This window comes from Dermacentor andersoni, chromosome 11, assembly GCF_023375885.2.
Source record: "Dermacentor andersoni chromosome 11, qqDerAnde1_hic_scaffold, whole genome shotgun sequence".
NCBI lineage: Eukaryota > Metazoa > Arthropoda > Arachnida > Ixodida > Ixodidae > Dermacentor > Dermacentor andersoni.
The window spans coordinates 101,012,450-101,039,900 of NC_092824.1; the positions used below are offsets into that span (position 1 = coordinate 101,012,450).

Genomic DNA, 27,451 nt, shown 5'->3' on the forward strand with positions numbered 1-27,451 from the left:
GACAGTCTTTATTTGGGAAGTTGATTATTCAGCAGTAATGTCAGTTGTCTAATCCATGTAATGTGACTTGCCATCTGGGCCTCCTCCTTTCTGTGTTGCTTTTATTATGCTGTACCAGCACAATTTACCATAATCTGCACCGTTTCTCTGGATTCATCTTCGAATCATTTGCACACTTGAATACGGTGGCAAATTCTTCCATGTTTTGCATTGGTATGTTTACTCTACAAAAAAAAAAGCATAGCAAAACTGCACTTAGAAAATATGGCCCGAAAAGTATGTTGAATTGCGTATTATAATTACTATTATTATTTGCATTGCTAGCCTTTTGCAAAGTGGTGACGATGCCCAAAGTAGCATGCAGTGAATAGTTGAATGAAAAATTAATATGATATTAGTTTGCGAAAGTGCATGCTGATACCAAATTTAGACGCTTTCTTCACCAGTGTTGTTTTTCTTTTGTAAATCATTCGCTTGAAACTGTTGGAGGGTGTCTGAAATCGAGAATCGTAAATTTCAAGTAATGCGTCTTTTGTTTTCATCAGCCTAAGTGATAAACAATGGACGAGATGGTGCTGAAGATGGCAGTTTGCGTTAAAATTTGCTATAACATAGTATAGCGTCAAAATCAGCGTAAACGCAAAGAGGAAATTGCAAATCTTGGCTCACCGTTGTGGGAGTAGAAAGCAGATTTTATATAATATGGGGAGCGGATGGTTTAAGAGGAAGTAGGGGCTGCATATTTTAGTAATGTAACAACCACATGGAGCTGGAATAAGTACTGACAAAATTAAATGTTTAAATTGCCCAAATATCTTGTCAGATAAGGTTATTGTGAAATAATCACCTTAGCACCTAATAAAAAAGTTATCAAGCCTGCTCTACACTTGATAACGCACCGTCTCACATCGTGGCGTTGCCGCTTTCGCAGTTCGGCTTCTTCGGCTCGTTTTCGACGCTTAACTGTGGCTTCACGAACTCGTATAGCGTGGTCAGACTAGCGCCAACGGCGTCTCCCTACCACATTACATAGCATCCTCCCAGCAGGGCAATGAAACGTATGCTGTCTGGTGTGCTGTAAGGGTTATTTTCATGAATGTATGCACTGTTCGCCTCATCTTGCTGAGTGCTTACAGCTTCATCCTTACGGGAGTATGATCCATTGGAATATCTCGTTTGTTCACGGGAGTCTGAGCAACTGAGAAGGTATCGTGAATGTTTTTTTTTTTTTTGTATCACTCGACTAGACGCCGTGTTTTTGTACGTTCTATGCGTGATTCCAATGAATGTATGCACTGTATGCTTCCCTTTGCTTAGTGCTCAGAGCATCTGCATTGCGACAGGGATAAGACATTGCATTTTTCGCTTGCTTAGGGGAGCATGATCTAAATTATGGGGTTATACGTGCCAAAACCACGATTTGATTATGACGCACTCCGTAGTGGGGGACTCCGGAAATTTGGACCGCCTGGGGTTCTTTAACGTGCACCTAAATCGAAGTACATGGGTGTTTTCGCATTTCGCCCCCATCGAAATGCGGCCGCCGTGGCCGGGATTTGATCCCGCGACCTTGTGCTCAGCAGCCTTACACCATAGCCACTGAGCAACCACGGCGAGTTGGGTGTATGATCGATTGCTGATGATGACAGTTTTTGTACCATTGCACCGGACGACGTGTTTGTTTCAAGTCCATCGGAGCTACAACCACTTAAGGCTTTCACCTTAATAAATACTGGAACGTAAGTGGAAGGAAATAAAACTTGACCGCCGGTCTTTGGACGAACTTGTTCAGGGTGGGAACATCATAAGTTTCGCAATTGGAAGAGTGGATATTCACAACCGCAGCGAGGCTCTTGTTCATTGAATATTGTCACGTAAAGGACGGTCTCCCGCGTAGTGACTTTGTCGCTGCGATTTTATTCGTATACCATGCTAAAAAAAAAAAAGAAGAAAACGAAAACACCTAATGTCGGGGAATGGCGCTGTGTCATTAAGGCGTGCAAATTAAAAAAAAAAGAAAAACCAGAAGAAGACATTTTCGGGCTCCTTACGCTATACCGCAGTCACGCACTCGTTTTCTATGAGCACTTCAATCAAATATCACTGAAATAAGCTGGTCCCATTCGCTCCCGTTCACGAGCTCGCGCAAAGGTGCAAATTAGGCGCGGGCATTTAAGTGGCATTTAGCTTCAGTGCTCAATGAAAACGACAGTGTGATTGTGGTGTTATACATAGTTAGCTTTAATTTGGTTAGCTAAGTTGCGTTAGGTTAGTGATAGTGAGAGCACCGAGGGTGCACTGAGAAGTGGCCAACCCTCAGTTACAAGCACGCCCAAGTGACGTAGGCCAGTCCCTGACGACGAAAAAAACGGCCGCTTCACCATTACGGACTCCCTATCAGGATTTGTTCACCCCAGCTGCTGTACTCGGTACCAGCATGGCTAGGGACAAACGGAGCAAAGCACGCCCTCCTCTGTAGTACCTAGGCAAATGCAGATTTCGAGAAGCAATAGTCCTCAGATTTCTCTTTAACCACTCACGTGTGCGTTTCTAAGTCAGGAAAATACGAGAGAGAAGCTCTCGCAGCTTTCTTCGCTAGCTTTCAGAACCCTTCAACCGTGTGGCGGAGGTGCGAACAGTAGACACACTTTTGGAAGAAAAACGAAAAGAATGTCTATAGAAGCATGGATGAGTGTGGAAGCGTGTTCCAGAAGGGCGCCGTAAGTCTCAAATGAGCGGCGCCTATATTTGCGTTGCCGGCGCAGCGAGGGCTCCGGGAAGACGCTACAAAAGCGTACATATAAAGCTGGCATGCCTTTGTGATAGACGTGTGTTTGAGAAATAGAGAAAGGAGAAGGGGATTACAGCAACAGCGAGGAGGCAGCGTCGACCTGGGTATTGTGCTGTCGATAACGGGCCAGTTACGCGGTTCCGTTCTGTGTATTAAAGCGAAGCTTTATATGGCTAGGCGAAAAGAAAATGCGTCTGTCCGCGCCTGCGTACAGAAAACTGTCATCATCAGCAATGGCTCGAGCGTCGTCGTCTTCTTTCACAGCTGGCTTCGTGGCCGCTCATCATTCCAACGTTGAATTTCAGTTCTCTTCTGGCGTCTTAATGTGGAGGCCGCGTTTACGGGAGTACAAGCCATTCATTGTCTTACATGATGGCCAGGCTTAATTTTGAAACAATCTAATTTCGAAGAATCGCCCAAGCGTCAATGGTGGGCGGATGCTGCTAATAATGCCGCCGAGCAATCTCGAGACATCGAACGCAAGCGACAACGGCGGACTGCGGGCATACCGTCACTGACGTCGTTCTCTCCGTGGGAGCTGAACGGGTGGGTAAGCTGATTAAAAAACACTAACACGTAACCAATACTTGAGATAGACTTCAATGAACCGTCGGGATTAACCCAGCAATAAACATCGGGGCCGCACGTATCAGCTTCTCTGGTTAACCATCTGTACAGAGTGCTTGGGCGACGAGATTTGTTTTTGTTTTTTTCATATGTACAATCACTGGAAGCATGGCGCGCTGCCTGGATAAAAGTTGCGCGTTGCCGCCATCGCCGCGATTTTTGCGATGGCATTTTCGAAATTGACAACAGGTCGGCAGGGCGATCAGAACATGCTCAGACTCTCTCAGGAAATATAGTTTTTGTTTAAGGCTTAGTCGAAATCAGGCTCATCTGAATGCTAGTAAGCCATGTTCATTCGGACGCACTCAGGGGTCAGTCTAAGTTTCAGTCAGTCAACTCACGAGTGAGTTTTTGCCGACCTATGGCTAGTGTTATACAACTGTTGCTGTTGCTGTTGCCTCAAAACATGGCTCACGCATCGCGTTGTCCTATTACTTATTTTTTCTTTCTCTCTTTAGGGATAAGCTTGCGTTGGCTTGATGAATACCTTCTTATTGCAGTGTTTGTCGTTCCACTTAGCTTTGTTTCTATAACACTGGAACGGCTTATACGTACCTGTATTCGGCGGGGCTGTGTGGGTCATACTGAATTTGCAGCTGTCGCATTTTTTTGCGATATCGACTGCACCACACCTGCGGAAGAGAACGCCTATGTCAGTGCTATGTTCCACGGCCTCTTTGAACTGTCCTATTCGAGATAATATGAAAAAAAAATATTTTGCTGGCCGAAGCGACATTTGCAAATCAAGGTCATACCATTGCTTCCGCAATAAAGAATAGTTGATTTCCCGATAGGTGTGTTAGTCCAGGTAGGCGAGTGTCCACACCCTTATATTCTTCTTTTAGTAATCTTTCATAAGCCTGAAACACAAATGAATTGGGACTTTTACTTCAGCACATTATGCAGGGCTTGACAATATACCGTATAATATACTTTATAGAAAACTGTGATGTTTTACACCATAGTTTTTTTTTATAATATCATCAATGTTTCTCGAACAGTACTCTTTCTCTTATCTACCTCCCCTAGATAAGCCTAGAGCAGCCTAGAGCCATAATTTAAATAAGACATTTTCTCCCTCTTCACCGCAGTAGATCCAGTGTTCCAAGGAACAGTGGATCTCACCCCTTTATCGCCTTGGATGCAATGATGTGTTCAATCGTGTCCGCCGTGTGGGCGTTAAATCGCATTTTCTTAATCTGCACACAGCAACCCTACTGCTAAGACATGGGTAAATGCAAGAAGTTGTCATGTGCTATGCTGATTATGGCAACGGGAATATGCTATGAGACAAAGCTTCGCAGACTGCAGGGACGCTACATTTTTCTGGAATGTCCTTCAAGGAGCTCCCAAGAAGGACGTATATAATATTTACAACACTATTCTTCATTTATCCTTCCTCTTTGGGAAATCCCGAAGGTCCTGCATATATCATGTTCATGTTAATAGGTCGCCGTTCGACTTAGCTGTCCTTTCGTAAAGCCGGAGATATATAGGTGTGTGCACAGCTCAAGAGCCGAAACCGGAACGGATGTCCTTGCTGGTTGCGCGTTCCCGCCTAGGGCATATGTATTAGCCACGTGAGATCTGAGCACTTGCTGAGAGATAGGGCGCTATAACGTAAAACTATTCCAAACTTTTCTATTCCAATTCTGCTATCAGCCCTCCACGATTGGTCAAAAACATTTTTCGACCACCCCCACTTCACCTATCTGTCACGCGACGTCACGAAAACCACGATACTTCCCCATCTGATATGACGTGTACACACTGATTATACATGATTTGACAGAAAAAAGAAAAACAGTTATTTTTGATTCGACCCCTTTTCGCCATTAGCCTTCGGCTATTGGTAAAAAGTTTTCGGGCTGCACCCACTTCGCCTGCCTGTCACGCGACGTTACAAAACCGCACAAACTCACCGCGTCAGAGTGACGTACGCGATAAAGGTGCATTAATATGCGCAACAAAACTGCATTTTCTTCGGAATAGCCGCAGGCTGCCCCGTTCGAAAAGGAATAAAAGATGACTGCCGCTAATCGCTGAGACGCTGCCTACTCGCACCTGCCGGAGAGCATGGGTGTATTTGCGTATTATAAAACTTCTTGCGTGGTCGTGTAACGTTTTCGAGCACTTTCGGCACGTTTACCACCTCATTCTGCCAACTCTTCTTTGCTGAGTGTCAGTTTTAGCGTAATTCTTAAGCTTCCGTTGCATGCCGCTGCGATTTTCGACCAGCCACCACAAGCTAAGTAAGGGAACGCCGACCAATCGCAGAGCCGGCACCACCCTCTTCATCCGGTTATCGATTTTCAGTGTACTGGCTCTGCCCCAGCGAATTCCTCTCCACTTGAGCGTTCTCCTCGCCTCATGTCAGCCAATTAGATACGACAAGCCGCTCAGTGAAGGCAATGTTATTCGTTTTTCAAGCAAACAAAAGTGACCTCCTATGAACGTGGAGAGCGTTTGATTGGTCTGTTCAGACAACCCTGCGGGTTACCGCCCGGTGCTTGCGTCGGTGGTTACGCAAGTTTGACATGAGTAGATTGGAATAGAAACATGTTGGAATAGTTTTACGTTATAGGGCCCATATATACTGTTTTTTATTTCGAGCGTAGCTCTTAGCCAACCGTTCCTGAGGTGAGCGTCGGCGTCGGCGTACCTCGTAACGGAGTAAACGAGCGCCGGGAAGGATGAAAGAGCGAACGCGAAGCGCAGCGGGGGATGAAAGACGGCGATAGTGAAGAGAGCGCGAGGAGGGTGCAGTGGAAGTGCGAGTCGAAAAGCATGGTAGGAGGGCATGGCGAAAGCATGAGAAGAAAAGCGCAGTGCCGCGCCAGACGGGCTCTGCGGCGATGGTGGCTACGAGATGGCGCCAGAGTAGTTCACGCCGTCTGTTCACCAATGACGCCGTCAATAGCATATATGGAAACAGAGCGCTGCATGAGCGGAGGTGTTTCTGCTGCTGTTGCTGCTTTTAACAGCACCCACGCCTCACCGATGCGCTGCCCCTTGCGGTCTCCCGATTTGCGAGGTAGTCACGCCGCACTTCGCTCCGTTTGCAACATGCCGCAAGAGACAGGTAGTTCACGGCAGCCAATATATCGCGAAAGTTGGAAATAGCGGCAATTGTTTTAAAGTATGGTTCGCACACGGAAAGTGCGTCAGTTCTTGGTTAAACTCACCTGGTAAGCCATTCGAATACCGCCATTGTCGGCAATGTTTTCACCAACAGTATTTATACCATTGAGCTGCGAAGAGAAATGTAATTACCCTTCAGAATGAATGAATTCTTGGGTTTTACATGCTAACACTACGATTTGATTATGAGTCACGCAGTAGTGGGGGACTCCAGAATCATTCTGACCTCCAGGGGAATCGTTAACGTGGCCGCAATGCACGGGACACGCGCGCTTTTGCATTTCGACGTCATCGAAATGCGGTCGCCGCTGCCGGGATTTGATCCCGTGACCTCGTGCTTAGCAGCGCAGCACCATAGCCCCCAAGCCACCTCGGCGGGTAGGAAATACTCTATCAGTCACTTGAACGATGCCAGTGAAAGAGAACCGGCTAATATTTTTTTCATTATTTATAACATATTGGAGACCATACATCTCTCCTTGAAGGGAGGGCACTCAAGCATACAAGGCAAATTAGAAACAATGCAAGCAAAAAAAAAACGCGAATATAGAAATGTTGATACTGTACAATAAATACAAATAAATATGCATAACAGAGAGCATATGAGTAACGGGTAATTCGGTAACTTGAAATTATTTCGTGTGCATAAGACAATATTTCAGAAGTAGAGGTGTCTAGTTAGTGGAAGTTCGCTTCTTTTGTACTTCATGTATCGTCGATAAATCTGGTGACACCAATGGGCCACCGTAAACTTGCGTGCATATCAATGTAGGAGACTTGAAGAGATTATTTTTAAAATACATTATTTCATATTCCGTTGTATGTGTTTTGACTTGACGAAATCAATGCAGCAGCTAGGAGTGGTGGAACGGTGATGTTGAAAAACAAAATGTTGCACAAAAAGGATGCGTAATTGGTCGCATTACGCAGGCCAAAGCGCCCGCCAAAATAATTATTGAAAAGGTGATGAAGCTTGAATCGCTGGATGAACAAACTTTGTGCATGAACAGTATGGCATACACCTCAAATGAGCCAGCGGTAACCTGGTATTGATTACTGCTGATTCCTATTAAAAACACCTACAGAATGCATTGTATTAAACATTTAATCAATGTTTCAGTTATGCATTGCTTGAACTCTGGAACATTAACAATATATTTAGGTTCTCAATGTTTATTACATAAAGAGTACAGCTTTTCATATATTTTATCTAGGGTGTGACGTAATTTTGAACCAAGGCAGAAATATGCAGCCTCTCGGAATTAAAAGAAAAGAAGTGACACTTTTGCTTGGTCACGGTAATCGATTAGCAAGACCGTAATGCCGAATGTAATACCGAGAAAAGAATATATACCTTTAATTAGTTCTCCTCTCTCTATATATGGGTCATCATATTGTGCTTAGTGGTGAAGAAATCCAACTGCAGCAGGCTACGAGATCGGGCTGGTATGTATTTCATCTTGCTACAAAAGGCATAACCAGGCAAAGGCGGTCACCTAGCAACGTAGGCAAGCGCTTGTCTTTGTCCCTCATTTGCGTACCTTGTCTGGCCCCGAGCTGTGTATCAAGATGGAACCTAAGACCAAAGGCACCCAAGTTTTTACCCCCAAGGATATTCTTTGTTCGCCCACACTGGGCTCGACTTGGAGCAGTATAAGTCGGTGATCTATTACGACGTTCATGACGAACATATGAATACAGACAGCGCAAAGAAAGAAAAAGACGCCGACAGGGTAGACGTCATAAGCCCTCGCTCCTAACTGAATGGTGATTACAAACGTCATGGCATATAAACACGTGAATATCACTCCAACAGGAAGGAGTATAAAACTAACATCTAAGTAAATATAAGAGGAAGAGCATGTGTTTAGACACTCGTACACTGAATGCCTGCGTAAACGGTTAGGAACAGTTAGCGATTATCTGGTCATTTACCTTGTTCGTATTTTTTGCCTTTTTATATACCGTCACCTTCTCTATGCCATGTTATTGATACTGTTATATCAATTGAGCGGCCGCAGCGACCGACGACAAGTTGCGTATACTTTAGAGAGCCAGAGGTTGGTATTAAAGCGGTCCTGAACCACCCCTGGGCTTGGTGAATTAACATAGTCTGAGGATAGCATACGCTGCTGTGAATATATCAGCCAAGTTTAACTGTCGATCGTACGCGGTGCTTGGAGCTCACAAGCGGAGCGCGAAGTCATCTTTCTCTCGAACGCTCTCTCTTCAACAGAAGCCTGCTTCTCACTCTCTTCTGGGCACTTCATTTCGTAATAAAGCGGATTCTCATACAGGGCTGCTATTGGTAGCTGTGGTCTTCTACGTAACGTAGATACCGCGGTCGCGCCCTGGGGTTCCGCGACGAGTCCACTGGCTAAGCGCACGGCGGCTCGCTGAAAACAACCGCGTTTGGCGTACGTTTAACACGTCGTAGGCACCAAAACGGAACTAGTGGCGTCTACTTTAATATTGAAAATGAAATTAGAACTGCGCGTCACGGCGTCATTTAGAAGGCGGAGATTTGGAGGAACGCTTCGCTTGTGTAAGGCTTCGAAGGCTTCGAAGAAGGAGCGGAAGCACCGTGGAGGCCGTGTTTCATTGCCAATAACTCCGCTTCTGCTGAACACATTAAAGTACTTCTTGCGGCAAGGTATTTCTGAAATAGCCTATTTTGAGTTCAAACGAATTTCTCTTTTTAGGTAGAAAAGTGGTTCAGGGCCCCTTTAAAAGGCAATAGCAACGAAACCTCTCCCGTGCTCGACTTCTTAGAGTTACGCGTACTTCGAAGTAGTCGTAGTTATCGCGAGAAGCTGCTGGGGTGTAGCACTCGCATATATTGTTGATTAACAGCATTCGTACAGCGTCGTAGCTGACGAAATACACCCCCAGAGGTGTGCCATGCAACTGTACACGCTAAGGGGACATACATCAATCACTCAATCGGATGCGGCGCACTGGGACCGCTAGCCTTTTTTATTGATTCTTGTTTCGATCAATATATGCGAAAACACTTTATAAATGCAGCCTCACGCACAATACTCGACGTGCGTGATGCATCGAGAATTCGTGCAGGTTCAATTCAGAGCATGTGTGCACTCTGGGTCCCCTTTCGGCAAGCCGTCACTTCCGTCTGCGTCACATCCGGCGGCGCATTTTCCAGTTGCGGTAGAGTCGCCTCACTTTTGGGAACTGTGGTTTTGGCGTGAAATACGGATTTTTACAGATTATTTCTTATGTTACCGTTCACAATTAGCACGCAGTTTATCCCTGAACCTTTTCTTTTTTCTGTGGGTAAACCTGTCTCTACAATTATGCCTTGCGGCATGCAAAATTTTGGTGCGGAAACGGCGATCGGGCTGAGATTTACGAATACGCTTGCACATTTCTGGAATTTCTGACAGTCCTTTGTGTCACTGCAGCCTAGCGAATTCCGCGATTCAAAAGCTGACCGAAACCTCACCGTCATGTTGGCCTCTTCGTCGGTGATGTTTCCGTACTGCTCGATGAAGCACTTAGCCTTTTGATCAAATTGCGTGCGTGTTTGGTCGGTCCACCATTGCTTCAGCCTGCCATCTGCATCAAACTGGCTTCCTTCGCAGAGGATAAAAGGTACGCGAGCGAGAAGCCATATTAGGCGAAGCAATATAAAGGTTTTTAATGGAAAAAAAGGAAAAGCACGTGTAGGTGTGAGGTTTAGCTTCTATACGGCGTGATTATGGCTTGCGCACACCTAATGCACACTGGAGCAAAGAGAAACAAACCTAAAGAAATATATCAGAGTAAAAAAGACACGGACATATTGGACAGATAAGGACCAATTGGTGTCTAAATATGTGCATCACTAAAAAAGGGAATCATGAGAGTTTCAATTCCTAAAGCGAGACAGGGGCTATGAAGATGCCGTAACATATAGTTTCATATTAACGTTCACAACCTGGGGATTCTTAACGTACACCGAAAACATGGCATTCTTGCATTGCACCGAAAATCAGCGTTCTTGCATTCCATCCGCATCATAATGCGGCCCTCTGCGGCCGGAAATCGAATGATTCCCGGCATAAGTTGAGGACAACTTAGCCACTGTAGTGGCGCAGCAGTGGGTGCATCGATAAAAATATCGACTTATGCGCGAATGAACGGACGATTGGTGCAGCAGTCATTTTCAGCGTTTAGATTTGGTTTATTTTTACAGCTGGTGGTGTTAAAAAACTCTAGACGGAATGCCTATATTTTCCTTACGTAATTATTGGTCCTATTTAACATGCCGTGTCCCAGCTAACGTTAAAACCAAGCGGTTCAAAGAAAAAAAAAGATTAAATAAATACAGTGTTAACACCTACTGTGTTCGGTCGACAGGCCTCTGACGGTGGAACACCTTAGGTCTTAAATTCGTGTCTTTCACTGTGTTTTTGTAACCATTTCTTTTTCAAACAGCTAAGCTAACGTTAACTGGGACACCATATATACGCATGAGCTATGGGTATAGAAACTTTCTTAAGGCGAAGCATGCTTTGCCTCCTCCTTCGACTTGCCGCTTCTGCTGGCTGCTGCTGCTGTTGGCTGCCGCTCTTGTGTTGCAGATAAAAAAAAAAAAAAAAACTTGGGTCACTGGGTATGTGTTGCTGTATATGAGTTCGAATAGGCCACTTGGATCACTTGGTTCCTCCTTTTTGTACCGTCTTGAAGCGCTGTTTCTTTCTGTGATAATGAACTAGCCGGATATACACACTCAATCTTTGCAGGATCACTGGGTATATGCAACTGGGTATGTATGTGTCCGAGCACACAACTTCGGCCACTGAATACGTGCAACTGCGCATGTGCCACTAGGTACATGTGCTCGAATCGGCAACTTGGGCATCTGGGTATGTGCAACTGGGTATTTGCAACTGGCCTTGTGCTACTGGGCATGGGCTGTTGGGTATGGGCTTGAATAAATAACTTGGACCACTTGGTGCGTTTGTTTCCAGTACCATCCAATCGTCTACTACTGTCGCCAGGAGCAAGCAGGGATGGCAATGATACGACGACGGCGTGATGACGATATTATTTTCAGTATGACACTCGGCAAGAGCTATGCGGCGGCGGCAGCAGCAGCAGCAGCAGCAGCGGAAAGCTGAAGTAGAAGGTAAAGAAAGCTTTGCTTTTACGAGGACGACGACGGCATGACAAGGACGGCCTGTTGTTCGACCTTACTTGTGCACTTACTAGCATCAGCCGCGGGCCCCCTCGATCCGCACTACACCTAGTGTTTGTTTTCTCCATGTCCTGTACCGGCCCATTGTCCAAGACTGTCGCCAGCAGCCAGCAAGGATAGCAATAGTGCAACGAAATGCCATTCAGTAAGACACTCGTACTTGGCAAGAGCCATTCGGCAAGACAGAAGCAAAGCAGCAGCAGCAGCAGCAGCAGTGGGAAAGTCCAAGGAAGTGGCAAAGAATAAACGTTGCACGTATACTCCGGAAGAAAGCTTTCAGCGTTTTACTGCCGGAGACACAAATGTTTCTTGACATTTCTCACAGGAAATGTCTTTTGTCAATAAATGTTCGTTTTGAAGAGTCTTCTTGGCGCCAGTATTTCTTTTTAATTAAGGATATTTACCTGTGTCGTCGAAGCCGTGTGTCATTTCGTGTCCGACTACCGTCCCGATAGCTCCAAAGCTGAGAGAACTGTGGGTGGGTGGAAATAATTCAGGTTTAGTTTTTGCAAACAGGACAAGAATTGAATCGTGGTCACATTTCCGATTGCTGAAAACACATTTTCTGAAGTTTGGCAGAGCGAAGCGTACTTGAGTCGTATTAAAAAAAACAACTGTTGACATAAGTTTAAAGCCATGCTGACATAAAAAAAAATCAGGTATAGTGGCGCCGAAGCGTGTATGCGAGAAATTATATCGCTGATGACAAACGAAGAAAGCAGCTTAGCGATATCGTTCACGACTCAGCAGGTTTGCTGCGGGTTTAAGGCCCGTCAAGTTGCTGCGAGCAACTTTTTCCTTAAATCCCCCATAAATTGTATGTTTACGGAAATAAAGGCACTGTATTGTACTCTCCACGGAAACGCTGCGTTTACAATTGCAGCGCTTTCTGCGTTGTTTCCAAAGAAGAACGCCACATATCCGTCGTGAAACCAGACATGCGTGTCTCTACCAACATTAAGCATGGTTATGTCGTTTATTGTTTAGGGTCTTGGCGGATTTCTTAATATTTGTGGGAAACAACAATTTAGCTGTGTCGCTTGAGGCAATTTTGCACGTAGTTTGCCTTCGATGAACCCAAAGAAAGAAAGAAAGTAAGAATGAAAGAAGGAAAGAAATGAAGAAAATAGAAAGAGGAAGAATAGAAAGATATCTACACATCGACAGTTCAGACATGGCTGTCCGACTTACGCGGGCCGTAGGGGCCAATCACCTCAGAAACCCGTTTGAGAATGCTGTAATAGGTACGAAAGCATGTCGTGACATCATTTTTCCTCGAATCTCTTTCAGACACGAATTATGAAGATGTTATGTCTAGAAATGTTTCAAAGGTACATAACTATATCGTCATGGGTATAAAACTATTTACAAGATTTATTTACAAGGCATATATAAAGAGCAGCCGAGAATCCGGAGAGGCTGTTGCCACTTCGTCGTCTTTACCATCGACGACCTTGTCCTCTTTTCCACCGCAACAATATTCCAAGGGAATACAAACTCCATTGGAATAGCCGAGATGATACGATGGTCCTTTGTGCACTTTTGAGTGAGACCTCATAATTAGAGTACCTAAATCTTGATGACGTGAACAGTCAGCGATGCGTTTTTTTTAATAAAATAATTTTAGATGGCCGCTTTAAAGCACACGCGGAAGTTAATTATTGGCTGTTGGCATTACGAGGGGTGAACAACTTTTTTTTCATAGTTGCTGATGGAACATGGCGTGTCGAACATACTGGTGGTACATTTAGTAAAGCAGCAGTGTGCAGCAGTGCTAGGCAGTAGTAGGATCGACATTTTGGCGAGTTGGTACTGGTTGAACACGTTGAAGGCGCAGCGCAATATGACGAAGACAGAAGGCACGAACACAAAGGACAGCGCTTAACTCACAACTAACTTTATTCGAAGGCATGCACAAACTTATGTACGCAACCCATAGCCACGAGCTCTCCCATCGATGGCGTCATTATCAGTGCGCAGGCAAAAAAAAAAAAAACCGCGGAACCCTGTAATCTAACTCTACACTACGAGGCGGCTTAAAAATTCAAATTCACTGTCATACAAATTTAACGATGGCGTGCTTACACAACACGACCCTTTTTTCCTGATATAGTAGGCCTCACTAATCTCCCTCGTGGTCTGATTTCTATGCGCGGAAAGTATTGGGGTGTTATTATGGATTGGAATGCACCCATGCTCATAGCAATGCCGAGCCACATGTGAGTAGGCATTACCCGTTAGCGAACGCCTATGCTCAGACAATCTAATGTTCAGGCAACGACCTGTTTGGCCGATATAGACGTGACCGCAGGAAAATGAAAGCTCGTGAACCACTCCCATTCTACAGTGCACAAACGGGGATGTATGCTTAACAGTACAGCCTTTCCCAGCATGAGTAGAGGCAGCCTGGGCAAATTTCCTATCAATCTTACCGCAAATTTTGATCATCTTGTTAGGGACAGAAAAAAAACATTTACATCAAACCTGCCTGCTACGTTCCTGAGGCTGTGTGATAGCTTATGAACATATGAACTTACAACCAGCTTTTCTTCTTGTCTGCAGGCTCTGGATTGTTCTTTCTTGTGGGTCCTCCTAATTTTACACGCTTGGCAAGCTTCTGTGTGGTCATGCGGATAGCATCCTCTCAAAATCCTGCCGTTCTCAAAAGGTCCAGTAGTATTAAGAAACTAAGAAGTCTGATGAAGACATGTTTTCGAAAGTGCGGAGAATAGAACCGAAAAAATACCTTTTTAAACTGACTATTCGGCTTTCAAGGCGTGCGAGCTAAGCAGACCGCATGCCAGACGCAGGGATTCCCTATAAAGAACTGTCTTTGGTTTGTATACGAAAACTTCCTCGTATCGGTGCAATCCGTTTATAATATGCAGATTGTAGAGAAGAAAAATAAACGTATTCACTCATTTTCATCGCGGTGTCTCGGCTGTTTACGGGCACCTCTTTTTTGAAAAAGTCGTTGCTAACATTGCCGCGATGGCGGTTTGAAGAGCAACGCACAGTGCATTGATCGAAGTACAGTGAATCATTGTTTTAAAAGAAGGCTGCAAGCTTTCCGTAGGCTTCCTTGATCGAAAAGGGTCTGTTACTGCGGGATGTGGCACACAGTATTAATGTGACTGGTGAACCCACAATACTTGTGTGTTAATGATGGAAAAAACGCTACTAAAATTGATGCCATAAGATATGACATGATTAATAAAAATCGGTTCCCTCGGTTAACCCCCGGACACTTAGCAAGAACTAAGGACAAAGTGTGTGTTCTTGCTAAGCCTCCATTTTTAGTAGCCCTTTTTCCTTTTAGCGCTTTTCCCTGTGTTCTTGTTAAGTTTCCGTTTTTAGTAGCGCTTTTTCCATCATGAAGGTTTTCCAACACGCTCAACTGACAGCTATTTGTGTGTTTTTTAGTCATGAATATACGAGAACGAATCATGGCAATAGAAAATGTGATCAACTCTGTGGTGTCGCTCTTCCTCACCCGTGTCTTTCTTTTTCTTGGGCTGCCCCGCTTCCAGACATGTACAATCAAGTTGCCGAAGTATTTGACTTTAACTGTTACACTTAACGGACAACGCCGAATCACATTTAGAGCAGTAAGGTTTGAAATCTATTTGCATCGGCGCATTTGGGAGCTATTTTGGCAAGCGTTCCACTGCGTTATGTAACTTACCGTGGAAGACCAAATTGATAGAACACACCTTGAAGTATGCCCGAAGGAAACACTACAAAAGAAATGATGAAGAATATCTAAGTTATAAATTCAAGAAAACATAAAATCAGGTAACCGCTTTGTAAAAGCAACAAAGAACAGATCGTCTAGAAACGCCGAATTCTTGGGTGATCTTGCAGAATCGCAGTCCATTTTCCAGCGAACCTGGTTTTTTCGACCCGTGCCATTAAAACATTCTGTTGCCTTTATTTAAAGCACATGCTTTAAAACGTTGCCGGCATATGGTCCTCACGTCTGAAGCACTGCGCGCGTACTGGATGTCCCACATAACTTGTGCCAACATCTTAAAAAATGCACGCGCCACGTAGCTGAAGAAAACCAAGCTAATGTTTGCCGTGCCATGGAGCAAGTGGGGCCACTCTCGAGTCTGCGTTACGGCGGGGTCCGCCATAAACTTCCTGTAACGGATGTTAAGTTGGCGCGAACGCGTAAAATATGCTCTTCTTCTTGACAGGGTTGGCGCTGCCATCTAGGAGCGGTGAACCGAACTACTGCATCGTGACACTAACGAGCGCCTACAGTGAGCGCTTCGGTAGTCTCTGCGAAGTGGAGGATCTAACGTGGCGTAGCCCGGTGTAGGCGCTGTACGCTTTCTGCTGAGGTGACGACGCCCTTTCCGCGTATGGTTTTCCTTTCACGTCGGCATGGCCTGTGACGCCTCGTCGCTTGCGTAACGTAGCTTCAACATGCATCAGCGGCGCTTACACGCCTCGTATTGCTTCCCTTGCGATGGCATCAACTAAAAAAACTCCTGTGCTAAGCGGTGCAAAAAGGCAATGACGCCGACGAGAGAATCTCGCTTTGGTCCGACAAGTGACACGCCAGCTTGAAGCAGAACGCGTCCGCTCGTTCGCGGCGCAAGCCACTCGCATTCCTGAAGCTGAGCGCGTCGCAACTTAACAGGCTGAATTTTAGTGCGTCCGGTATTCCGGCAAGCGCGGGCAGTTTGCCGGATATAGCGTGAGCGTAAACGTGAGCGGCCAGATTGGGGGCGCCAGCTGGGGGTGCAAAGCCCAACCACATAAACACAGAGCCAATTACTATATTCTTCTTAGCTGGGGTGTAAATTTTCGACAGCGGCGTCACCGTGTTCACTATTACGCCGCTGCCGAAAATTTGCACCAGCAGTGAAGCAGGGTAAGTGGGTTACTGCAATTTTAGCTTTGTGTTTGTCTGGTTGAACTCTACGCCACCAGGTGGCTGCACCGCTCCGGCCGCTCACGTTTTGCGCCCCGCAAATCCGGCAATCCACCCAAACCGCCCCCGTTTGCCGGAATAGTGGAAAGGCTAAAAGTATCTACGACGGAGCCGTATCAAGCTGCCGTACCTGCGCTGAAGCAACTTGGCAGCAAGATGCCGCTCGCCAGGACGACGCCGAGCCTCAAGCAAAGCTGCAACAAGGTCGCCAACCCGAGCAAATTATGCGCCCTTACGGGCCTTATGCGCCTTGAGTCCACGAAGCGATTGACTAACAACCCGTTTCGGTTTCGCTCGTACAGTTTGCGAACGACTGTGGTTTATGGCGGGTTTGCGCAGTGCTCTGACGCGTTCAATGAACAGCTTCTGTGAAGGCACTTTCAGTTTCGTGTTCTACCGATATCTATCAAAAGGGAATCAATAATATTTTTTGTGTGTGCCACCTGATTACATATTCAGCATTATTAACTAATCGAGTTCTCAGCTATTATATATAGAGCACAAATGTCCATGAGATAATGGTAGGCAATCCTGAAAAATACCCCCCTCTAACTTTCTGTTGCTCAATCCAGGCTACATAAAAAGCTTTTTTTCCAAGCCTGAAAGAAAGCCCGCGAAATACGAAATCGTGCGGCACATTTATTGCGACCCTTTTCTAACGCAACAATTTCTTTTTAAAAGTCGCACCGCACTTACCCAACCCAAGATTTTCACTGCAACTGGATTTGGTTAATAAATTATGGGGTTTTACGTGCCAACCCACTTTCTGATTATGAGACACGCCGTAGTGGAGGGCTCCGGAAATTTAGACCACGTGGGCTTCTTCAACGTGCACCTAAATCTAAGTACACAAGTGTTTTCGCATTTCTCCTCCACCGAAATGCGGCCGCCGTGGCCGGGATTCGATCCCACGACGTCGTGCTCAGCAGCCCAACACCATAGCCACTGACCAACCACGGCGGGTTTAAATTTGGTGGCATGTAGAATTTATTTAGTACTCTGGGAAATGTGCCGCCTATACCGATTAAGTGCAGAATGACTCTCTGGAACGCTTTAATAAGTGATCTTCTAGAAGAACTTCACTTTTACTAAACAGAATGAATAATTGTCGTACGTCACCCAAAAGCTTGCTTCCAATCTTGCTTCAACGACATATAAGCAACGTGCCTCGCATTGATCCCCGAGGAGACCGCGTAAAACACACGCTTCATATAACGCATGAACATTGGCAAAAAAGGTACTCAGGAATTATTTCCTCAGAGCGCTTGAATAACCAACAAACTTCAAAGTTTCGGCGGACGTCTCCCATAGCATGAACCCATCGTCTTTAAGTATGAAATTGCTGCTGCTTTTGGCCCTCCGATCACAGCGGGGAAACTTTGCAAGCGTATTATATAACGCCTCTAAACAGACTGAAAACGAGGTTATAGTAATTTTCATTGAGTCCCTAATTAATCCACGCACGCGAAGATTCACTCGCTTATTACCCTCTATATTTCCCACATTTAGTCAAAATATAAACTTTGGGAGTGATCTAGTCCTACTCGCCGGGGTGTGTAGTGGCTTTGGCATTGTGCTGGTAAGCGCGACGGCGTGGGATGAAATGCGGGCCACAGCGACCGCATTTCAATGGCGGTGAAATGTAAAGAACATCCGTGTGCTTTGCATAGGGAGCACGTTAAAGAGCCCCAGGGGGTCACTATTAATAGGACGGGCCTCATAATGAGATCGCAAATTTTGCAACGTGATGTCTCACAATGTAACTAGTTTCAAATCTAGTTACTTCTTTTTCTTCAGAAAACTGTGAAATCGGCATATACCGTTTCTAACACTCTAGCCGCGCAAACATCTTCTCTGTTAGAAGTCGCTACGTGATCTAGTTCTTTCGGGACACCGTAAAAAAAAACTTGCATATAATGTTTTCGAGCGTGTCCGGTGTGTGAAATGGGAGGACAATGCTTCGTCATGCATTTAGCATTTTGCTGTCTCGTTAACATTTCACCTGCAGCGGTAGTCCCATGGTTATGACGTTACACTGCCGAGCTCGAGATCGCACGTTCAACCGCGGCCACGGCAAACGCTTTTTGATGGGGGCGGAAAGCATACACGCTCGCGGGCTAAAATCTAGGTGCGCGTTAAGGAACCCCAGGTGGTCAAAATTATTCTACAATGTCCCACTGCAGCGTGCCTTATAATTAAATTGTTCTTCTGTCACGTAAAACCGCAGAATTAATTTGTTACAAACATTTATAGACTTCGTTCATTCAGATACTTGCCTGTAATTTGAGATTGGGAATGGTAAAATGTGTATAGTCGTGTTTCTTTTTTTTGGGGGGGGGGGGGGGCGAATGAGGGGAATTCATGTTGCCTGATGGCATTGTCAACTATTTTCGTGTTATTCTGACGGGATCAATGAGCCGAAGAGAAAATTATTTGACCCATTTTTCATAATGAACTGGCTATACATCCAATGATGTGGCATTGGATTGATCAGACCTTGAAAAAAGAAAATATGTGGAATATATGTAGCAAGAGTTGCTTTGACGGTTTCGAACTTCTGTCGGAAAAAATTTATGTGCATCTTGAAAAGACTAAGCACATGCGAGCACTTACCCATTTCGTTGTTATCTGGACTGTAGAAAGCATTCACAATTGCGGCTCCTGTGAACCAGCTGTAAGGGAAGAGCAAAGCAAATTAAGCGTGCGTCAATATTCGCGATTGCACAGAACGCGGCAAACAACCAGAACTAAAGGAACTTCAAGGTGCTATCAAAGTTCGCTGATTCATTTTACAAGACCTCAGCAGAACTGTTGCACCTGGAGAGAAAAACCAGGAGGTACCAAAGAGCTCAACGAACAAAGGAAAATAAAGCGACTCTTTCTTTGCGCAGCCCACCACCGTTTTATATTAGGCAGTCGTTCTTCCCACTTGTAGGTCTGTAGGCCTGTCATTATGTTAATTGTTCTGTCGGTCAGTCGCTATCTCGGCGAACATGTTTGAGGATCTAAAAGAAAATATAATGAGCACTTGTAGAGCTGGAGAACATTTCAGCATTGCCATTTGTTGGGCGTGTTGGTAAACTTAAAGCATATATAGCGCCAGCAAACAAGGACGGAAGGGAGACGACAACACAATGCGAAGTTAGCGCAATGTGGTGTCGTCTCCCTTCCGTCCTTGATTGCTGGCGCTAAATATGTTTGGAGAACATTGTTGTAACACTGGCAAACAACTTAAAAAATAACGAGCCACCACAGTCATATCTAAAGCACACAAACCGGCGGATGGAATACAACATGGTTTGCAACGGGTTCTTTGAATTTCACATGTTTCTCATGTTTGGCTTTCCGCATTCGTGGGCCACTGGATATGGGCGAGGCGACAGCAGCGATGGAGGAATGCTGATCCCAGCTTTGATTTTTGCGCAGTCGTTCTGTCTGGCTTGCCGATCCTGTCATCGGCTTCGCTGAGGCGGTTGCGTCAACTTGCGACATACGACCAGTCCGACGTGCTTAACGCAAACCTGCTCAATACGTGCATGATGCCTTCTGCTTACGCTTGGACAGCCCTATCTCCACTGTATATTGTCACGTAGTAGTGACGGTGAATAATGAACGGCTTCTCTATTTGCGCAGCAAGCGATCCATGTGCCTGCACAGTCGGTGACGTCACGCTGATCGCAATTTATTTTACACCCTCACAAGAGAATGAGAGGGTAAACCTGTTTTTAATCTCACACTATTACACAAAAGAAGGATGTAAGGTTGCAAGGTATAGATCTCACAGCTCAATTTTGGACAGTTATGTTCTCTTGAGGGAGTTACCTACTTTCGCTCAGATGCTTCTTCACCCACACCTTCACGCCTTCTTGTTTGTTTCCCTGCATTCTTACGCCATATGTTATTTCAGTGCGGTACTTTTGAAGTGAGGATGCTGAGCTGAATCTAGGGCCCGAATGCTGTAACGATATCTTTGAACGGCTTCCTTAGTTCTGCACTTGATTCTACCCCTTACCTAACATACCGTGGAATTCCGGATCGAAAATTTTCATGAAGGGGTGATGCCAGTGCGAATTCTAATATAGCCAACATGTTCGCTCAGTTTCTTGAAGGTCAAAAAAGAACTGGCGAAGATGTCAGCAACATTGGGTAGTTTCCACAGCTCGTGAACTCTCGTTGTGACGCGATTGGAAAACGGGTATCCGCACTTTATTCACTGCCTTCCGATTCTAAAACTCAAGATTCCTGTCCTACTCACACATTAAAGAAATTTTTGTCTATTAATGATCATCTGAGAAACCACTCGTGTAGGAATAACCTCATTTTGCACGGTATTTCTGAACCTCGAGAATGAAGCGATGAAGCTGAATTTGCGGAAGCAGGTTTCGCAATTGTTTACAGAATTCCTAATTAATAAATGCCCCAAGATTAAACGGTGCCATAGGATAAGCAGTCGACTACGTCCTATCATCATAAAGCTTCAAAGCTTCTGAACTATTACGACAAATTAATTTATTGCCTTTAAACTAAAAGGTACGGATGCTCGTATTGCTGATACTTTCATTGTTCATGCACGATTCATTAGAAAAAAAACTTGTGGGGCGCTAGCGCTATTTATGAGAACAATGTTGACACAGTTCATTTGCGCGGTGATCCCACATTTATTGAAAATGTGAAGTGCACCCGCGATCGTAGTGCGAGACCATTGATTGAGCCTTCAAATATCACACGTAAATGTCGCTCAAGTGTTTGGTGGGCTCGTTACCGTTGACTCTGTCGCGATACTTATGATAACACACGGCTTTTAAATATTAATGTTAGAATGCTGATAAATTTTCTGAATTCACTTCACTAACCACTTCCTCTTGGCCTCAGATTATTGGAGTCACCTAAGCGTTGTTCCGTGACGGCTTGAGTAGCTCTGAAATATCGCCAACCAGTCTGAGATATCATCACAACGAACATAACTATTGTGCCAATTTAAAATATTAAGCGACAATAGCAGTGCACTGGTATACTTGGCAATGTTGATCTATTTTCAGCCGCGATGTCCTATTATGCAAGGAGTTCGTCGACCTGGCACTTTCGCTTGACATGAAGCAGATTGTTCAGTGCAACGCTTGAGGAACACCAGTGCAAGATCTTGCACTCGTCAGTGAGTGCATTTTTGATGACGAGTACGAATTGGTAGTAGTAGACCGACTGCTGGACCACAGAGCTGTACCGGTATCAATTTCCTTTGGCATTATTGCATCAATATTCACTTAATATACTTTTCATCACTTCCACCGAGTGGATTGCCGCTCAGTTACATATATATTATGCATTTATTTTGAACGAGTTGAGTATGCGATGTTAACAGCTCAACTTCGTTCTCTTTCAACATCTTTTATAGGTGCAGTCGCAATTTTGTTCCTCTAAAAACTTAGAGAGAAATTGCCAATCTTTCTTGGATGACTAGGGAATTTGTACGCTTGTCTCGTCTCATTTATATATTCAGACGCCTAAAAACCCGCTGGCGACCTCCATGCTACAGCGCAGTTTAATATCTTTAAAGGAGAAAGTGCTGGATAATTTTAATAAAGCCAGACATTTGTATTATAGTTTTCCGTTACATTATTTCTAGAAATTATGTAATTCTAGAAAATGTTAGGGCACAATCTTTTTCCTAACGTAAGTTCTAGTCGGAACATTATTGTTAACGACATACCCACTACTGATCCTGCTTACATCAGCGGTCTATTTGTCGTCTTATTTAAGATGCTCTGTGAGGAGGGTGTTCTTAAGAATATCCTGAACCTTGATGCGGTTTTGGGCCAGATTAAATTGTTATTACTTTGTGCAGTGTTACTCTCTTTGGTGTAGTCCCTACTTAACGTTTATATTCGAGGAATAGCTGTCGGCTAGCATGCATCCTTCATTATAGAAAACGACAATAATAAATCGTTTGCATAAATCCGGTGACAAACAATCGCTCCTAAATAATAGGCCAAACTCCCCAACATCTTATCGTACAAAATGTTGGAGCGCCTATAACATGGTTATATTACACTGCGCCTTCATGGTAACAATATTCTCCCCAATTTTCAACACAGTTTTCGTCGCGGTTAAGCACTGCAGCTCAATGTATAGAATTTAGTAACGACATAATTTCTGGAATTTATATAGTTTATCAAATTGGACGTTATGTTCACAGACTTATCCAACGGTTTTACACAAGCTTGTTACAATATAAGTCCTTTTCTGGTTAATATCATCTCTAGTGTTTTTTATTGGCCGTTCGCAGTACATATAAAAAGATAATCTCTCGTATACTGTTGATGTATCATCCAGTGAACCACTGGGCTCCGCCTTGAGGTCGTTACTCTTCTTACTGTATATTAATGATTTGGCGACTAACGTAGAATGCACTATACGTAGGTTTCCACGCCGACGAATGCGTACTTTGCCTAACTATAAGCTCGCCAAATGATCACATTCTCCTGAATATTCTTTTCTAATAAATTTTGTTAATGATGTAAAATGAGGCAAATGACTATAACTCGTAAATGACTATAAAAACCTGGCAAATAACTAACTTTCAGATAAGCCGAAATAATGTCATTTTCGAGGCATCTGTTTTCATCCATGTTCCGTGGAGCGTTTACATGTTCTACGGCGGAAAAAGAGTCCAAGCATATAAATATCGTGGCCTTTATTCAACCACCAGCACGCCGTAGTCTCATCATACTAAACTTATCGGCTACAAAATTCTTAAAAAGCTCATCTTTTTGTGGCTCGCGTTGCGCACTGATATGTTAAATACTAAATTAATAATTATCAACTTAGTTATCTGACAGCTTCTGGATGTTCCTGTGTGGTACGGAATCTATACAAAAATAATATGCTGAAAAGCTAGGAATAATTAAGAAAAAGAGCAATGCTCATCTGCCGCATGTACGACAAGAACGTCTCTCCGTCTTGTAAGCATTCAGCTTTAAACCAGATTACTCTCAGTGCCCGTCGCCACGTAGAATTCTCGAAGCTCTTGCACATCCTAATGAATTCGGCTAACTCCTCTTCCCTTAAGATACACGAAACATTCACGAAGCCCCTTTCAGTGCTGCTTTATTTTCCTGCAGTACTGCTATGTAGTGCTCGTGTAGTCTGGTTTTCCTTCTTGTGTTCTCGTTTGTTGTGCGTTAAGTCAAGTGTGAGTTTGTGCAAACTCACCAAAAGTTAAGTTTTCGTCGACAGGGCACTTGGCATCTATGAATCCTCTGAGCTATTTTGTAAACGACGTGGCGTTGTTGCTGCGATGTCTCTATTTGCATTGACGTTGTCGATGCTTCCGACGTGGTTTTCGACCAACCGCTTTCTTCTCGGCGCATTCTCTATCCTCTGTATGTGCCCTGTTTGAGGCATGGTGCTATCACCGTCACGTACGCGTCATTGTGCCGTTGATGTAGTTTTTACGAAGAAGACATTGAAGAATTGCGTCCACACATACCGCCATCTTCTCAAGAGCAATTTGTATGCGTTGCAAGTAACGTCATTTGCGCCAACGCAGTGTTGCTCGTTCTGGTCTGCGAAATGCATACTCAGACGTGACTGCCCTCTGCAAAATCGTCGTTATGTGTCGTCGATACCCCCAGCGGTCGCCTTCAGCTTAACTGAACAGACGCACGGACACAGCAAACCCAAATTTGAGCACTTATCCGCTGTCGCAGTAATGTTCCCCAGGGTGTGTGCCCATACTTGGTCAATCTTCCCCGTTGGATAAGTGCCACTATAACACGAGGGCTGCATAGAAGACATTATTCCTTCCACAAACACCAAACATCACCATCGCCCACGTGGAATCGCTGCGACGACGTGTCACTGTTCATTCGCATGAACTGCGCTCTCATTCCGCCTAGCTTGTGGATGGCGCAGTAGATAAACAGGAACATTGCACGACAATGAAGTAGTAACTTTGGCAGTGCATAAACAAAAACAATCCATGAGATCACACGTTGAATAGAACGACGACAAAAACAAGTCTAAGTGTCGTAAATAGTTGTGTAGTATTTCGCTAACCTTCTCACGAACGCTTCGTCTCGGACAGGTTTCAAAGTATACGTTGCGTGTCCAAATTTTTTAGTAACAACCATGTGAAGCCAAGAGACAATGAAGCAAAAAAGAATATATAGGAATCTTATCACATTTCTAAATTTCACAGTAGAAATAATATATAATGAAATAGATTTGCATTATGGCTTTATATTTAAAATAAAGCAAAAACCAACATCAAAGCTTTATATTCAGGAAATGAAAATTCATCGCGTGAGTTAAATCTGGGATCAAGTTCTTTCAGTAAAACACAATAAGCTCTATTCGTGAAGTTTTCTTGCAGGAAAATCATTCTTGACATTTTCACTACTTGTCATTAGCAAATACATGCATTTTGGGTTGAATCGCTTAATCTAGAACAACAGTAATTTGAGATCTTCTGTGAGGCCATTGTGCTGCAGGGCATCTGACTTGTCTCTCAAATGATTATGAGTATATACAGAAAAGCTACTTGGTGTCTTACACATTTTCCTTGTCATATGGCTGTCGTAACATCAGCAGTTTTCGCATATCGTTGTTTTCAGTAATGTAATAAGACATTTCCAAGAAGGAACTGCTCAGATTCAGGTTTGGTACCTGCAAGATTAAAGTACAGCGGCTGGATTACTGGCGACTAAGACTACAGAGTGATCGTAGTTTTGCTGGGCATTTTCAAGCAAAACCACTTGCAGAATGTCGTCCTGCGCACTAAAGTAGTTGCTCATAGAAATAATGCCCGATATTTTATCAGAACCCTACAAATTACGAATAAACACACAATAGACGAACAAAAAAGAAACACATGCTGCTATTCTGAAACAATTTTTTTTCATCACGCAGAAGAAAGTCACTATTTGAACCAGAAAATGACAGTTTAAGTATATGTTGGAGGACTGCTTGCTTCCGTATTTTCTTTGTCTATGCGGTAAGTGGCTCACCTTTTTTTCCTGTTTTTTTTTTCAGTACAAATGACCACCCCTTTTGTAGTGGCGAACTGCCTAATGATGTAACGATTTCCGCCACCTTTTATCACTGTTTGATTTTTGCAGCAATTAAACCCTTAAGGACTTATTGCTGCCGTATCAATCATGTAATAATCAATCAATTTTCATTCGTCAAAGGTACAAAAGAAAACCCGACAAAGAACGGCGCGGCACCCCTCTTATACAGGACATGGTAATAACAAAAATTTCAAGCATCCATTCAGTAAAACGCTCGCTCATCGTTTTGGCTATATCAAGAGCGTACCGTTTTACTCTAGTCAGGCCTTTGGGCTCAAGCTAAAGGGCTTCGTAATTTTTCTATGGTCGTTGCGGTCGCCAGTAAAGATATTGCTTGAACTCGGCCAGAAAGCACTTCAATCCTGATAATACATTCGAGCTGCAAGGTTCACTCACAGAGGCGCTCCGTAGGGATAAAGCCCGCGCTATTCGATCGTAATATATTTGAGCATAATATATTTCTGTATCGCATGTTTTTCACCCTTGATATATCTGCAAATGAACCGCAAGACACAGAGGTGTCTCAATTTCAAATTTTGGCGGGCAGAAAACGCGGTGACCCGAATGAACTGGCTGTACATGGCGGGATTCTATGGTACTAAGGTTTCTCTAGTTTATAGTCTTCTTCGCAGATGGAAGCACCGTAACTTTATGTTCGCAAATCCAGTGGAACTTTTAAATTGCTATTGATTGGACGACATAATAAGTGGTATGCTTTGCCTGCATATAATACGTGTTTGTCGCATGATAACGTCCGGCTGCTAACCACTGCATGCATCGGTTTGATGTTTGCTGTCAACGTCGCCGAAAATAATGCTGACGCATGCGCGCGGCTGCGATTTCTTAATAAACAAGGGAATACGGTATTAGCGTCGCAAATCGATTAGTCGTGATGCTTTCCAAGTCAACATCAGGAGTAACATCAAGAAAAATTTGAACATAACATTCAGCTTCAAATGAGGTTCTAAGGATTTGCTTACAAGCTGTGAAAATAAACGTGTATCGTTCAGTGCACACCGTGTCAGAATAAAAGTCATGCGTTGCGATCTTGTAACCGTTCTGAAAGGGAACTGTTCTGAAAGAGAACTGTTCACTTATCCACGCGTGATTGGTCAAAATAAAGCTTTACGTGACGAAAGCGTGATTCGTAAAAATCACATGAGGACAGGGAAACGGTTGTTTAGTGAGCCGCTACATAATCGTGCCTCTGCGTCTTCTGGACGCAGACAAAGAGCCCTGGTGCAAGCAAAGTATTGTTTAATATCGACTCAGCCACTTTCGTGTTGGACCAAACGTTGAAAAAATTAAGCTGTCGCCGTCAACATCATCGCTAATTATCGTCAGTGAAAGCAAACAGCACAGAAAGCTTCGCTTACATTGATTCCCACAGTGCATGATATGCGCATGTTACTATATACATGAGTGTGCCATAATTACTGCTTGTAGTCAATCAGCGTATGCGCAGTGAGTTTCTGCCGTGAAAATATTTTAATCTTGTTTCATTCAATGATAACTCCAGTGATTTCTGCCCTTCCTCGAGTACCGGCGTACTAGCATGAAATGCCGGCTGAATGTGCTAATTCCCAAGAGAATCGAATGAACACTCACCTGTTTGTAAAGCTGCTCAAGATATGTTACGTTGAGTTGCCAGTCGGGGTATCCTATTTTCGAACCCATTTTTG

The 27,451-nt window shown here is 44.2% G+C and overlaps 1 protein-coding gene across 1 annotated transcript; it reads right to left on the minus strand.

Annotated features, from left to right (window-relative positions):
* On the minus strand, positions 1-27,451 carry LOC126539170 (neprilysin-2-like). Its single transcript, XM_055075314.2, has 9 exons — positions 27,378-27,451; positions 19,315-19,373; positions 15,445-15,496; positions 12,164-12,231; positions 10,023-10,153; positions 6,604-6,669; positions 4,174-4,278; positions 3,974-4,050; positions 1-224 (listed from the first exon to the last, which is right to left on the minus strand). The coding sequence occupies exons 2-9, from the start codon at positions 19,316-19,318 to the stop codon at positions 125-127; spliced, it is 603 nt and encodes a 200-aa protein (XP_054931289.1). The 5' UTR covers positions 19,319-19,373; positions 27,378-27,451; the 3' UTR covers positions 1-124.